The sequence below is a fragment of the Fringilla coelebs genome (assembly GCF_963513975.1).
Source record: "Fringilla coelebs genome assembly, chromosome: 7".
NCBI lineage: Eukaryota > Metazoa > Chordata > Aves > Passeriformes > Fringillidae > Fringilla > Fringilla coelebs.
In genome coordinates this window covers 8268003-8281165 of record NC_140035.1, presented here as the reverse complement: position 1 = coordinate 8281165, position 13163 = coordinate 8268003, and the positions used below count along the sequence as shown (strand labels likewise).

Genomic DNA, 13163 nt, shown 5'->3' with positions numbered 1-13163 from the left:
AATTGAGTCATCAAGTCATACATCAATCAAAAAGGCTGATTACTGCCAAAATAGAAAGGTCTTATTTACAGCAGACCTCAGCAGATAATATCTTACTCAGTTCTCAACTACTCTTGCTCTACAGTGTCAATAAAGGTGCCTTCTACCTGTGACACTCATCCTGAAAAATTTGATGGCAATACCTTCTGACCAGTGTTGTGCTTGTCTGTAACTCTGCAGCTTTATGGCACAGGAAACTTGGACCATGACAAGATTTTTCACAATTATGAGCAGTAACTTGGGGGCAGAGTGCTCCTTTATGGGCCTGTTCCAGGAACTGTCAAAAACATCTTCCAGTCCAAGCAGGACAGTTTTGATCACCTCCTTAAGTGGTTTAAAGAGCCCAATTTCTTTGTCAAGGTTCTCAGAGGAAGAAAGCAATTTCTCAAGGCACACGATATTAGTCCCCAAGCGATTGGTCACTGCTCTGAGACAAACCTTGAGAGCCTGATGGCTGAGGTCTATTAACTGCTCCCAAGATTGATAGCAGGGGAAGCTGCAAAGGAAACCTCAGAATTCCAGTTTGACAATCTTTTGCACTTCTTGCAATACCATGGTGGAATAGATGCTGCCCAATACACAGATATTTTGTCAGAAATTGTCATTTACAATTTCATAAGCAAAGCAAAAGGTAATTGCATCTGCACAAGACAGGAAGCTTTTGATTCCCACTTAGTCTCAGCTCATGAATTTCTGTTCTGCTTAATCAGAAAATTAGAGTTGACTTTGTAGCTACTACAGGCACTGTGGAGCCATTACACCTCTATGTTCAAGTAAGAGTGTTAACTTTTTTCTCCTTCAGTGTAAGCTACTATTACTCAAGAGCAGTAACATCCAGTCCTTCCATCTCCTACGGAAGTTTGTTTCAAAGATTTCTTTGTATTAGAAAATTAGGAAAATACAACCCAAGTATCACAGGGAGGAGTTGTGCAGGCTCTCTGTCAGTTTTCCATGTATCAGACTTCAGAAGTGGTAGGAATTTTGATGCACTTTTAAGCCCAACCAGTTCTGGCCATGAACACGTGGTCAGACAGGTGATCGCTGACACCATATCCCAAGTTTTTCCTGTTCCAAACCAATACTCCCCACTACTGCAGCCACTGCTTGCACCCACATAAACACACTGATCTTCACAGTGGTTTACTGCAGCTTTGCTTACATCTCTTTCCCAGTAATTAATTTTGCAGTTCATCTAATGAGTGCCCCAGCATTTCTTTTGCTTTAATGAAAGATAATTCCCATACAGTAACTGCACAGCTGGCAGGTATAAACAGAAGTCTTAAACTATATGATGATGTAGATCTCAGAGAGAACTCCTAAGATGTGCTATTAATAAAGACATGAAAATTGCTTTGACATCTATTATTTATAAATTTGTAAGAAAACCCAGAATCAAAGATTAGAACTCAATGAGACAGGCATCATAATTAGCACTGCTTGCACTTCAGAGAAGATTTTGCTATTTCATTGCAAGCTTAGAAGCACAAGACATTTAAAATCTTAAAAGGCCACTAGGGTCTAAAGTCAGTCATTTCAAAAGAAGGAAAACCAGACAATGCTCTGAATGGTGGAAGCACTAGAAACAGAATGGTCCCAATATTTCTCCCCATCCACTTTCCCCAAGGATGAAAAGAAAGTCTGCTGATTTTAAAAAAAATACTTCAATGCATGTATCAAATTTAAATATGACATGCTACGTCTGAAGCCCTAAAAAATAACAGTCCACTTTATATTGGAATAACTACTTATGCTTTTGTATTTGTAACTGTTCCTGGGTTACATTCTAAATGTCATTACAAGCTGTTTTACAGTAATCACAGATGGCCCACATTTCTCGATTTTTGTGACACTTTAGTCCTTCCTTGACGCATGAACACTTTTTAAACACTTACCATGACCACTGTAGCCTGTAAGAGCAGTTGCCTACTGCTACAATGGCAGAGAGATGGAAGTAATATGTGTAAAACAATTACTCTTTTACCCAACTTACATATTCTTCTACTGAACCTTCCACACTTTTTCCTGTCTGCAATGTGTATTCCACCCTCTTCCATTTCAGTTTTTTATATTCCTCCTTCAAAATCCCCTTCTAGTATATTTATAAGCCATTTCACTTTTTCACTTATTGAGTCTCCATCCCCCCAGTCCTGTGGCAGTATCTTTGACTTTGCTCATTGCTGATCTGATATACTAGGACTTGAAAGCAATTCACTTTTGTAATTTTAAGATACAACTGCAGAACTTCTCACTGCGTCAAGGTTATGAAGCATCTTTAAAAAATACCTGGTTTGAGTGCTTTAATTTATGTAATCTGCTTTCCTTAATTCTTTGCAGAGTACACTAGGTGTCCCCAGATTAATAAATTCAGATTTAAACATGAAGGAAAACCAAGTTTTTCAGTATAGTGTTACCATTATATCACATTAAACCAGTATTAATCATGTACCAGAACAGATGTAAGATATTTGTTTTATTTTGGACACTGTACTTGTTATACAGATACCATGTCTGAAATTATTCACAAGCTTATACAGCCTTAATTATTCATCCATGGTTCAGTTCTAAAGGAATCTTCTTATATTCTTCAGCATATTTGATGGCCAAAGCAGAGTTCTGTAGCATTAAAATCCCTTGCAATGATTCATGTGAGCAAAACCTTTTTATCTTACCATGTTCTTTTGTTGTCCACTCTAACAATTTCCAGAGGTATGCATACAAAGAAGGGTAAATGTAAAGCAAATTCTTCTATAAAACCTAAAGGTATTCTCTCTTTCTTTAAAAAAATCTCTGTAGTATTGACTTCAGGTAATTAAAATAATCTTCTTCCTTCCAACCAGTATGGCAAAATTCCCTGGCCATATTCTCCTTTAGCCACAGCTCTGAAGAGTCTTCCTGAAGTGAAAAATAAAAGACGTTCCCAGAAAAGAAAAAAATCCTTAAAGAGACCTAAAAATGGGAAAGGAGCTGTTTAAATTAGAAGTAACTGCCAGATGGTTTTGATCAAAGTAGGCTACTCCAAGGCATTTCAATGGCCAGAATTAACGAGAAAATTGCCGATTGTCAGATTTCTTGCTGATGTGTTTGAAGATTTTTGCTTTGTGGACGCTCTTTGATTTCTGGTAGCCAAATCCCCCACCTCCACCTCTCTTCTGTAGTCTTCTGCCACGGTTGCTGTTCACATCTGAAATTTCATTGGTTAAAGAATTTTAAAAGGAGTAATTTGAAATACTGCATTTTGGGTTTACTAAGGGTTATTGATGTGAGAAAAAACAGAGAAAAAGTTGAGCTGCCTAATTACAGAGAAATCCAGAACTTTGTGCCTGTGGTTCTAAATACTCCTTCCATTAAACTAAATACTCCTAAATACTAATACTCTAAATACTCCTCCCAAGGCACTACTGCTTCAAATTCCATCCACTGACAGCTTTGACAGTAATTTAGATAGTCTTCTAGTTCCTGCTCTTGCCCCTCTATGCTAATATTTCATGACTGTGAAACTTAAGCAAGTACAATTCAATGAAAATAATTTTGCATGGAGGAGAACATGGATGCATTTCAGAATCTGCCCAACAGCAACTGAGGCCTGTACAGCATGGACACGTGCTAAAAGAGATGTTTGTAGGCATTTCTGCAGTTAATATTTACATTTTCTTTGATAAAGTACTGTTGGAGCATGATGCATTTTTATGGTAATTCGCAGAAAAACTCCAACCCCAACAACAAAACAGCAGAACTTTAGGTACCACAAGAATTCAGCAAGTTGCACCGAACATTTATAATGCAGAACTTCAGCTTTGAAACACTGCAGTAAAAGGATACTGAGGTCAACAAACGGAGGAACTTTAAAACCAAACGAAAGGCAGACTTTGGGAAGGTCCAAATTATTGACATCATAGATCTGCTTCAGAGAATGGGAGTCATAAGCTCTGATGTAAGCTTTGTAAGCCTCCTGGGCTGACTTGTGAAGGAAGTAGTTCTTCTCTATCAGTTTTTCCAGCTGGTGAGGGAAAAATAAAACCGTAAGAGACATAAACAATTATAGCTGTTAAAAGTTAACATTATATTCAACATTATACATTATATTCAGACTTTTTTTTATTGTATGAGTGCCAATGACATTCACTCCTCACTTCAGCAAAACTGTTCTGTGACATCAAAGTGCACATTCAGGTGTAAAATTGCTTTTATAAGCAAGTAGAGAGACAAAAAATCCTGAAGCTGTCTTACAGTACAAACAAAGCCTCAGCAATACGAAAATTTACAGAAATATTACACTGGGTTGTCCCAAACAAGTTAATCAAGGACAATACACCTGCAGCCACACCACGAAACCATGTGTATGAGAACTGCCAGCCTGACATCTGAACTGTGTGATGCCATGCAATTCTGTGCACAGTCTGGTCTACCATGGTGCCAATGCATTGTGAAATCAGCAATATTAATTCTAAACCAAAAATGAAGATACACCAGGGTAAACTATCATTTTATTTGATGTGGGTCAAGTTCCCAATCACTCACTCACTAGATCCCAGTGTTTCATTTGATGTTTAAAGTACATTAACTCAGCATTCTAAAAAGAAGAAATAATAGGCACCACTTCTTCCTGATTATGCTTAATTAGAAATCTCTCTCTGTGAGGACTGTCTTCACTGCTTCCTGTACTTGCTACTTTAAATTCAAGTTACTGTAAAGAAATTTTACAGAACTCTTATCAAAAGAATGATTCACAGAAGTAGTCAACAGAAACTCACATCTTCAGAATTATCTATGCTATTCCCCTCAACTCTGTGTTCCTTGGCTATTTTTGTAGCACAGGAGCACAAAAGAATTTTAGCTGATGTTGGCCTTTATTAACACCAGATAATTAAAAATGTATATGGGCTTATATACTAACATTCCTAAAGAAGCACACGCATTTTTGATTTGCAGTCATTATAGACTGCAACATTCTCCATGCAAATTATAACAAAGATATTCAAAGTAGTTGAAGTGTAAAAACATGTCATACCTGAGACTGGATGTCTGAGATTTTTGACCAAGAAAATTCAAATTCACTTAGTGGTACCTTAAAAACAGAAGAAATGAAGTATCAACATTATTTTCACTGTGAAAATATAGTGAATGTGTTTAAGACCAAGGACAAATAGAAAACAATCTGCTAGATAACGGATTTTTTTTAATACCATAGCTGTATCTGTAAAGTGCCTTTACATCAATATGACAGTATTATCACTTCCTTTAAGCCAGAGTAATAGAGACACTCAGTATGACACCATTTTTTACCACTTTTGCTTTAGAAGTTAAATCACTTTAATTAAAGTCACAAAACAAGTCCAAAAGGAAAGCAACCAAGCAGCTCTGTGCAGTTCTGTTAAAATGATTACCTTTAAAAGAAGACTGTTCTTTTGGAATTAAACACAATGAAACTGATCGCTGAAAAACCAAACCAAACCAAAGCAAAGCATCAAGTTTTGCCTTTACAAACTGGACAGAAGTTTACCCTGGCTTGTTTCAGGTAACGAAGGAAGCCCAGTTCTTCTGGTCGTAAGATGAGCAGAGCATGTCCTCTACCGTTTATTCCTCTGGCAGTCCTACCAACACGATGGATATATTCCTTTGGGAAAGAATAACAGACAACTAGGTCAGGCAGTCTCAATCATCAACAAAAAATACACAAGAGTTGACCTCAATATAATGTAATTCATCATTCACTATTTGGTAAGACTTCTTCTTGGCACTGACACATGGATAAGGGAAAACAAATGCTGAAGGTGCAAAGCAATATTAGGCTGAGACAGAGCCCCTGATGAAAGCATTTTATCTTTTACTGAAGGGAAAAAATCTAGTCCATAGTAACTGAAAATTAAACCTTGATTTTAGAGACTTTTAAATTTCCTTTGTTTACAGTAGACTTTTATTCAAGTAAGAATACTATCTTAAAACAAAAAGCAAATTTCAACTGGAAAAGCTCAGGGATGCATACATAAACTCATCCTCCTCTTGAGAAGTGTTTGGCTGTTTAGCTGATTAGATTTTAATTTCACAGCACAAACAATATCTTAAAATGTAATTCTTAAGAAGGCAACCAAGGTCTTGGCTAGGAGCAGCATTTCCTAGGAGCTGGTGAAGGCCAGTGAAAGAAACCAGCAGTAGGATATGACCATGGCTGCATCCTGCCCTCTGTCAAGCAGCAGTTTCAGCCCTTCTCTGCAACTAAGTTTGTAGTCAGAATTTGATTTCTTGCTGTGACACTTGTCTATTTCCTTAACTTACCTTTGGATCGTCTGGAGGGTCATACTGGACAATCCAGTCAACCTCAGGAATGTCCAATCCTCTGGCAGCCACATCAGTGCACAGCAGTATCCCAGACTCTGCGTTACAGAACTGGAAAAATGTTGTAGTACGTTTGGTCTGCTTCTGCTTGCCCTGAAAGGAAACAAACACACTAGGGATGAAATATCAACTAAAAAAGTAATTTGAGGCATCTTTCCAAATCATGGTTTTGTACAGACCAAGCAGGACCATTCTGAAGTGAAGACACAAAGATAAACCACACAGGGTTACAAGAAGTGGCATCCCTCAGAGATTACAATGTATCTCCCAAAATTTTAAAAACTGCATAAACATTCAGCACAACATGCTGAATGTTTCAAGTCCAGAAAAAGGACATTTGCAAGACTGGCAATATGTTAGACAGATTACAGGTTATAAAAGCAAACAACTAAACAAAACCAATACTTGTCACAATTCTATCAAAGAATAGCAAGACATTTCCCCCTAAAACAAAACAAAAAAGGACATTTGAGATTAGTTGCAACTGTTTCATAGACTTTCAGTCAACTCTTTCTTCTAAACCGTGCATTTTGTGGTTTTGAAAAAATTTACTGTGCTCATTCAAATGGGAAGAATTGGCATACTAAATCCAAACACCACCAGGTCTTAGGAAAAGCATCAAACACGTCAGGCATCAGACTCTTTTTCTCTGACAAGAAATTCACTCCATATATTCAATTTTAGTATTTGTGAAAGGTAAGTTCTTGGAAGAAAACAGAAATGTTGCTACACAGAGTGCATAAATTATTATCAGTGTTCAGCACTGTTTAAAAAAATAGCAAGTTTGATTATTGAAGTGTTATTATATAATCTTTGCTTTATCTCCTTCCTCTATAGACCCATCAAGACCATCATCAGTTTTATGAGCAGGCTGTCTGAAACAAACCAGGCAAAAATGTAAAGCTTACAGATGTTACCAGAATAATCCAAAATAAATAGATGAATAAGATACTTACATGAATGGCCAAAACAGGCAGATCAATGTAGTTGAGTAATTCATAGTGGTACTTCACTGACATACATGAAGAAAAAAATACCATCAGTTTCTTCTTCCGGTTCTTCTTGAGGAATGTGAAGAGCAAAAGGAATCTTTTTTCAGATGGACAGACCACGTAACCCTGCAAAAATTTTAAATGTTGTTAAATAAAAGTAGTAGGGAGCAAACTTGTGTTTTAGGAACACAACTACATCAGTGAAAGGCTACTTTGTGAAAAAAACCTCACCAAACAGTTATACATCTGAAGCATCCCAGGTAAAAAAAGCACAAGGCTCGTGTGTTCAGAGATCTCAACCCTCCCACTAATGTTTGTATTACCTGTTCCAGACCATCTACAGTTGCTGTCTCCTTGTTATCATCAACCCCAACATACAGTGGCTCTTTTTTCAGAGAGATCTTGGCCAGATCTTCCACCTTTCTGGTTTGTGTGGCAGAGAAAAGCATCGTCTGTCTGCGCTCTGGAAAATATTTGAAAGGCAGCTTCATATTTTAAAGAAGAATTCAAATAGTGATTCCATAAAATCTAACTGCAAACTTCCCTGTGCAAACTTTCCAATTAAATTCTAAATCAAACATACTGCTACTGACAAAGAAAGAGGTGTAGTTGTATTATGGGGTGTACACCATGCTTATTTCAGCAGTCCCCACCCCCAAAATCCTAACTGCTATCAAAACACAGTGTTCTTTCTCTGTAAAAATGTTAGTAATCATTTGCAATTCAATTCAGACACAAAACAAAACCAAGATTAATCTTCTAAAATAATTTCCAGGAATGCTACAATATTTTTGTTTTAAAAAAAACAATTCAAATTGTGTTTAATATATCAATTACAAGGAATAGCTACATGAAAAATTAGGAAAAGAAAAATTTAAGGTAAATACTTAAACTTCTTCAAGATACTGGTCTTGGAGCTATCAAAAAAGATGGAACTGCAAGTCAGAAGCTCTTTTTCCTTGAATTTAAACCTTATTAGGAAATAATGAATTGCAGGAAATAAACAGGCAGAGGAAGATGAATGAGAAAATGGAAACATTAAACTAAAAGGATTTTATATGAACAGAATTATATCTCTGAAGAGCATTTGAAAACTCTATTCTTCAGATAAATGATGCTGAATAAGTAATATATACTGGCTAGCAGAAAAAAAGGATAGAGTAAGAAAACCACTATGAAGTTCATTTACAGAACTATAAAAATTAATAATTTCTCCTATAATAATAGACTCAGAAAGAAGACATAATGTTAGTCAAGTGATTTCCAGGAAAGAGAGATTTTTTTTTCTTACTTGGTAAAAGTTTTATGATCTGTTTCATTTCTTCTTCAAATCCAACCTCCAAGATTCGATCTGCCTCATCAATTACCAAACACTGCAAGTTCTTGTACATGAAACCTGGAGTGTTCTAGAAGATTAACAAATTCACAGTCAGACAGGGAAAGGAGTTTTATTATGTTTTAACAACCAGATTAGACATCAATATTGTATCTACCTGCATATGATCCAGCAGTCTCCCTGGTGTAGCTACAATGATGTTGATTCCATTTCCAAGCTTCTGTGCTTCTGCTGATCTGTTGCTGCCCCCCATTATCAGACCATAGGTATGAACGTGATGATTCATAAGTTCCTTAAGAACTCCGTAGGTCTGCATAGCCAGCTCTCGGGTAGGAGAAAGAATAATAACACCCGTTCCTAAAAAATACATCAACCAGAGAGTCACTTACAACTCATCCAACCCCCTAAATGGCTGCTTTGCAGTAAAATTCAGCTGTGAAATGAAGAGTCTTACCATTCCTAGGCATGAATTTCAGCTTGTAGATGAGCTCTACTGCAGGAATGAGAAATGCGAGTGTTTTTCCACTGCCTGTTTTTGCAGCTGCTAAAATATCCCTGTAGGCAGCAATAGAAAAAGAAGTATTTAGCTGACCATACCAAGAGAAAAGCAATCTCACTCTGATCCATGCTAACAATGTAAAAAACTAACATGTCTTGAAGAAGAGCAGTGGAGTTGGTACTAGGAGCTTGCTGGCAGAGGCCAGTCACAGCAATCAGCCAGTGAAAGGCCCCTCAATGACCATGGAGGTCTTTTCCAACCTTAATGATAGCACGATTTGATTTTATGATTCATGTATGTAGCCTGCCAGCAAAATTTACAAATCGTCTGGGGTCATTAGAGTGACTAAAAAGCCCTATTTCTTACCTGCCTTCCAGAAGAGGCTTAATACTTTTATGTTGAATTTCAGTCATGTGTGTAAAGCCCATGTCGTTTATACCTTTCAATGTATTCTCACTGACACAACCAGACAGGGAAGCAAAGGAATTGTCTTCAAAAGCACCTAAGTGAGGGGCAAAATGAAAAATATTTAAACTTATTTCTTCTATTTCCTCTGCTGTCTGTGACTAACCAGTTCAAATTGACCTATACAAAAAAAATCAAAGGACTTCTTCTTATTGCAATCTACCACAAAATCCAAAGACACTGGCAAAATACTCTGTATTAATGAGTTAATAAGAAAACTACACAGAGTTAATAAAAATGAAGATGAATGCACTGCTTCTTGTCAGATTTACTAGTTCTACACCTCCAGCTTGCTTTTCATGGACTTCTTTCTTTATAGATAAGGATATGTGTATATAGGTTTAAAAAACACTTTCACTAGTAATTGTAGGACCAAGAGGTGTGTATATAATGTGAATTTCCAAAACCAGCAGGTGGGTGAGAGCTGTACAGCTGCCAGTGTCACATCATGTATCCAAACCCCTGACTCACAAAGCTCACTTGAAAACTGCAACTTGCTCTGGAAGGAAAGTGTTAGACCTTGGGATTTTGCCCATGCATGAAAAAGAGAACACAAGATACCTGTTACACCTAGTGGCAAACTGGGCACTTCATCCTCCTCCTCTTCCACTTCTTTCTCTCCAGAGTCCTGCTTATCTCCATCTTCTGCCTCTGCAGATTCATCTTCTTCAGTTTTTGCTTTTTTGGTTTCTGTATCTGGAGTGTTATTTTTACAGAAAACAAGTCAGTTAGAAATACAAAGGTCATGGTTATCTTGAAAAGCTGTTCCACAGACTGAATTTCCTTTAGTCTGTAAACCACATACAAAGATCAGGATTTTTGGGGTGGAAGGGGGCTGGAGGAGAGTCATGGTTTCTATGGAATTTTTTGAGGCACAGAGACAAAATTCCCCAAGTTCCTTCCCCACAGCCCACTCTGCACAGTGAAACAACGTAGCTTGACATATATCATATGACATCTTGTGTGGAAGCAAGATAAATTGTCCTTAAACTGGTAACAGAATTCTTTCCCGTCTGCAATGCAGACACGAAATTTCCCACACCGTTTGTGCTGACGATATGTGAGAAGTTGCATTTTGGGTACCTGAATCTTTAGAGATGAAAACACCTCTTTACTGCCATAACCACGATGCATGTCCCAAAAATCAAATACATTCTGAAACCTTCTATTTCTCATGTATGTCTGGATATGTATCTATAAATCTATGCATATAAAAACATATGTAAACATAGCAATATTTGTGTAGTGCTTTTTGAGGGTTTTTTGGTAGTTTTCCAGTATACTTCAGTTTAATAATATATAAATGTTGCCAAAGGCTGGACATATTGCTAAAAAGCTGTATTGGCTGCACAGCCAAGTACAGAGAGCACTCACCTAACTACCAGAGCCCTGAAACACAGGGCATGTATTTGAATAATAAATAAGTCAGTGTTACAAAGCACAATCCTACGGAACAAATAACTTGGGTACCAGTATGAATTAAGGATACAAATATCGCAGCTGGAATGACACGGGTAAATCTTTAGACCTCAGGGACTTTAAAGCGCCTGAGCAGCACATGGCATTTCAACTTTCCCCGACGCCGCGGGAACCCTAAGGAGGCGCTTGTGGAGTCTCCCAGACTAACTCAGCCCTGGGAGACACGCTGTCTTTGCTAAGTCCACGCACCATCTCCTCCGTTGGCCACCGCTTTTCTCTTTTTCTTCTTTTTTTTCTTCTTTTCTCCGCTGCGGGGTCCGGCTGCGTCCGCAGGCTCCGCGCCCTCCTCGGCCTCTGCACCCTCCTGTGGCACCGCCGCCTCCTCCACCTCCTCCTCCTCCGGGGGTTCCTGAGAAGCCGCCTCGCTCAGCGAGGGCACTGCACGGCGGAGACAGAGACAGAAGGAGGACAGAGAGGGGAAAGAACCCAAAGTTAGTCACGGCTCCGCCGGCGCTCAGCCCGGAGAGGCACCGCGGGGCCGCCCGCCCGTACCTGCCCCCTGGGCCGCCTGCAGCTTCAGGTTGCGCTGCCGCAGCTTCAGGTTGCGCTTGTGGATCTTCCTGCGGAGCAGCCGCATGGGCAGGTTGCTGGCAGCAGCCGGCACCGACATCGCGGCAGCGGCAGCGGGACCCCCGCGCTCTCGGCACACGTGGGGAGGCCGCGACCGGACGCGCCGGAACCGCCGCCCGCGGGGCCTCACGGGCACCGGGCAGCGCCCTCTGGGGGCCCGGCGGAGGCAGCGGATCGGATCCCTGCTCAGATCGCGATACCGATCGCCGCTCCTGCTTCCGGCCTCGATTCCCGCCCCATTCCCGGCCCCGCTCTCAGCCGCCGACACGGAACACGCCCCGGGTTTCCCTGAGGAGGGGGCTCGCCGTATCCCACACAGACCCCCTCCAGCCTCACAACACCCGGCTGCCCGGTGGCGGTGCCTCCACCCATGGTTACATGTGTTCAATGGGAGAAAGAGACAGATTTAAAGAATCAGTCATGTTGGAAAAGAACTCGGAGATCATCGAGTCCAACCTACGACCAAAATCACCCCGTGGCACTGAGCACCATATCCAGGCTTTCCTTAAACACCTCCAGGGATGGTGACTCCACCACCTCCCTGGGCAGGTCACTCCAATGTTTAATCACAATTTGTGAAGGAGTTCTTTCTAATACCCAACCTAAACCTTCCCTGGCGGAGCTTGACGCCGTGTGCTCTTGTCCCGTCCCTGTTCCCTGGGAGCAGAGCCCGTCCCCCCCGGCTGCCCGCTCCTGTCGGGGGTTGCGGAGGGCCGAAGGGCCCCCGAGGCTCCTTTTTTCCATGCCGAACACGCCGCTCACCAGCCCTTCCCAGCCTCGCTGCCTTACCCTGCGCCCACTGCAGCCCCTCGGTGCCCTTGAACTGAGGGCACAGCACTCGAGGTGGGGCATCACCAGTGCCAAATACAGGGAAAGGGTCACTCCCCGTTCCTCCAGGGAGGATTCCCGGCTGCTTCCTGACAGCAGAGGGCACAGACAGCACAGGGATGTGCTTTGCCACCTGGAACCAGAAACCAGCGCCTTCTGAGAGACCCGAGACTACAAACTGAGTGAGGGTCAGCCCTTGATAGCTTGCTGTAGCACAGAATAAACTGCGGAACTAATTCTATATTAATAACGAAAGTAATTTTTCACCATCTGTAATTATTGGCTTCCATAGGTAATTTGGATCACTACGATGAGTATTTGTCTTACCAGAGCTTCAGACTGTGAACCATGCTGTCCTGTCCAGGCTGTCACAGACTGGATGCCACTGCTTTAATAAATTGAACGAATTATTGCTATTTCCATCATCTTCATTTGAAACTAAACTGATCCATCCTCAGCAAAAAAAGGCTTTTGGTACAGACTCCGGAGGAACTCAGTTTTACCTGCTTAATTTTAAGCAGGGGAAAGTTCCTTACTCAGCTCAGTGTAATTTAGGTTCTGTGTCTGTTTTCTCCCTTGTTACCTTATATTGTATTTGCAGAATGAATTTTTAAGTAGACAT

General features: G+C 40.3%; 1 protein-coding gene across 1 annotated transcript; it reads right to left on the bottom strand.

Annotated features, from left to right (window-relative positions):
• Window positions 1-2522: 2522 nt before the first annotated feature.
• Window positions 2523-11797, bottom strand: DDX18 (DEAD-box helicase 18). Its single transcript, XM_084208920.1, has 14 exons — window positions 11636-11797; window positions 11333-11521; window positions 10226-10360; window positions 9566-9701; window positions 9155-9255; window positions 8858-9057; window positions 8656-8770; window positions 7688-7827; window positions 7329-7490; window positions 6313-6465; window positions 5540-5653; window positions 5048-5104; window positions 3859-4036; window positions 2523-3220 (listed from the first exon to the last, which is right to left on the bottom strand). The coding sequence occupies exons 1-14, from the start codon at window positions 11751-11753 to the stop codon at window positions 3078-3080; spliced, it is 1941 nt and encodes a 646-aa protein (XP_084065046.1). The 5' UTR covers window positions 11754-11797; the 3' UTR covers window positions 2523-3077.
• Window positions 11798-13163: the final 1366 nt, after the last annotated feature.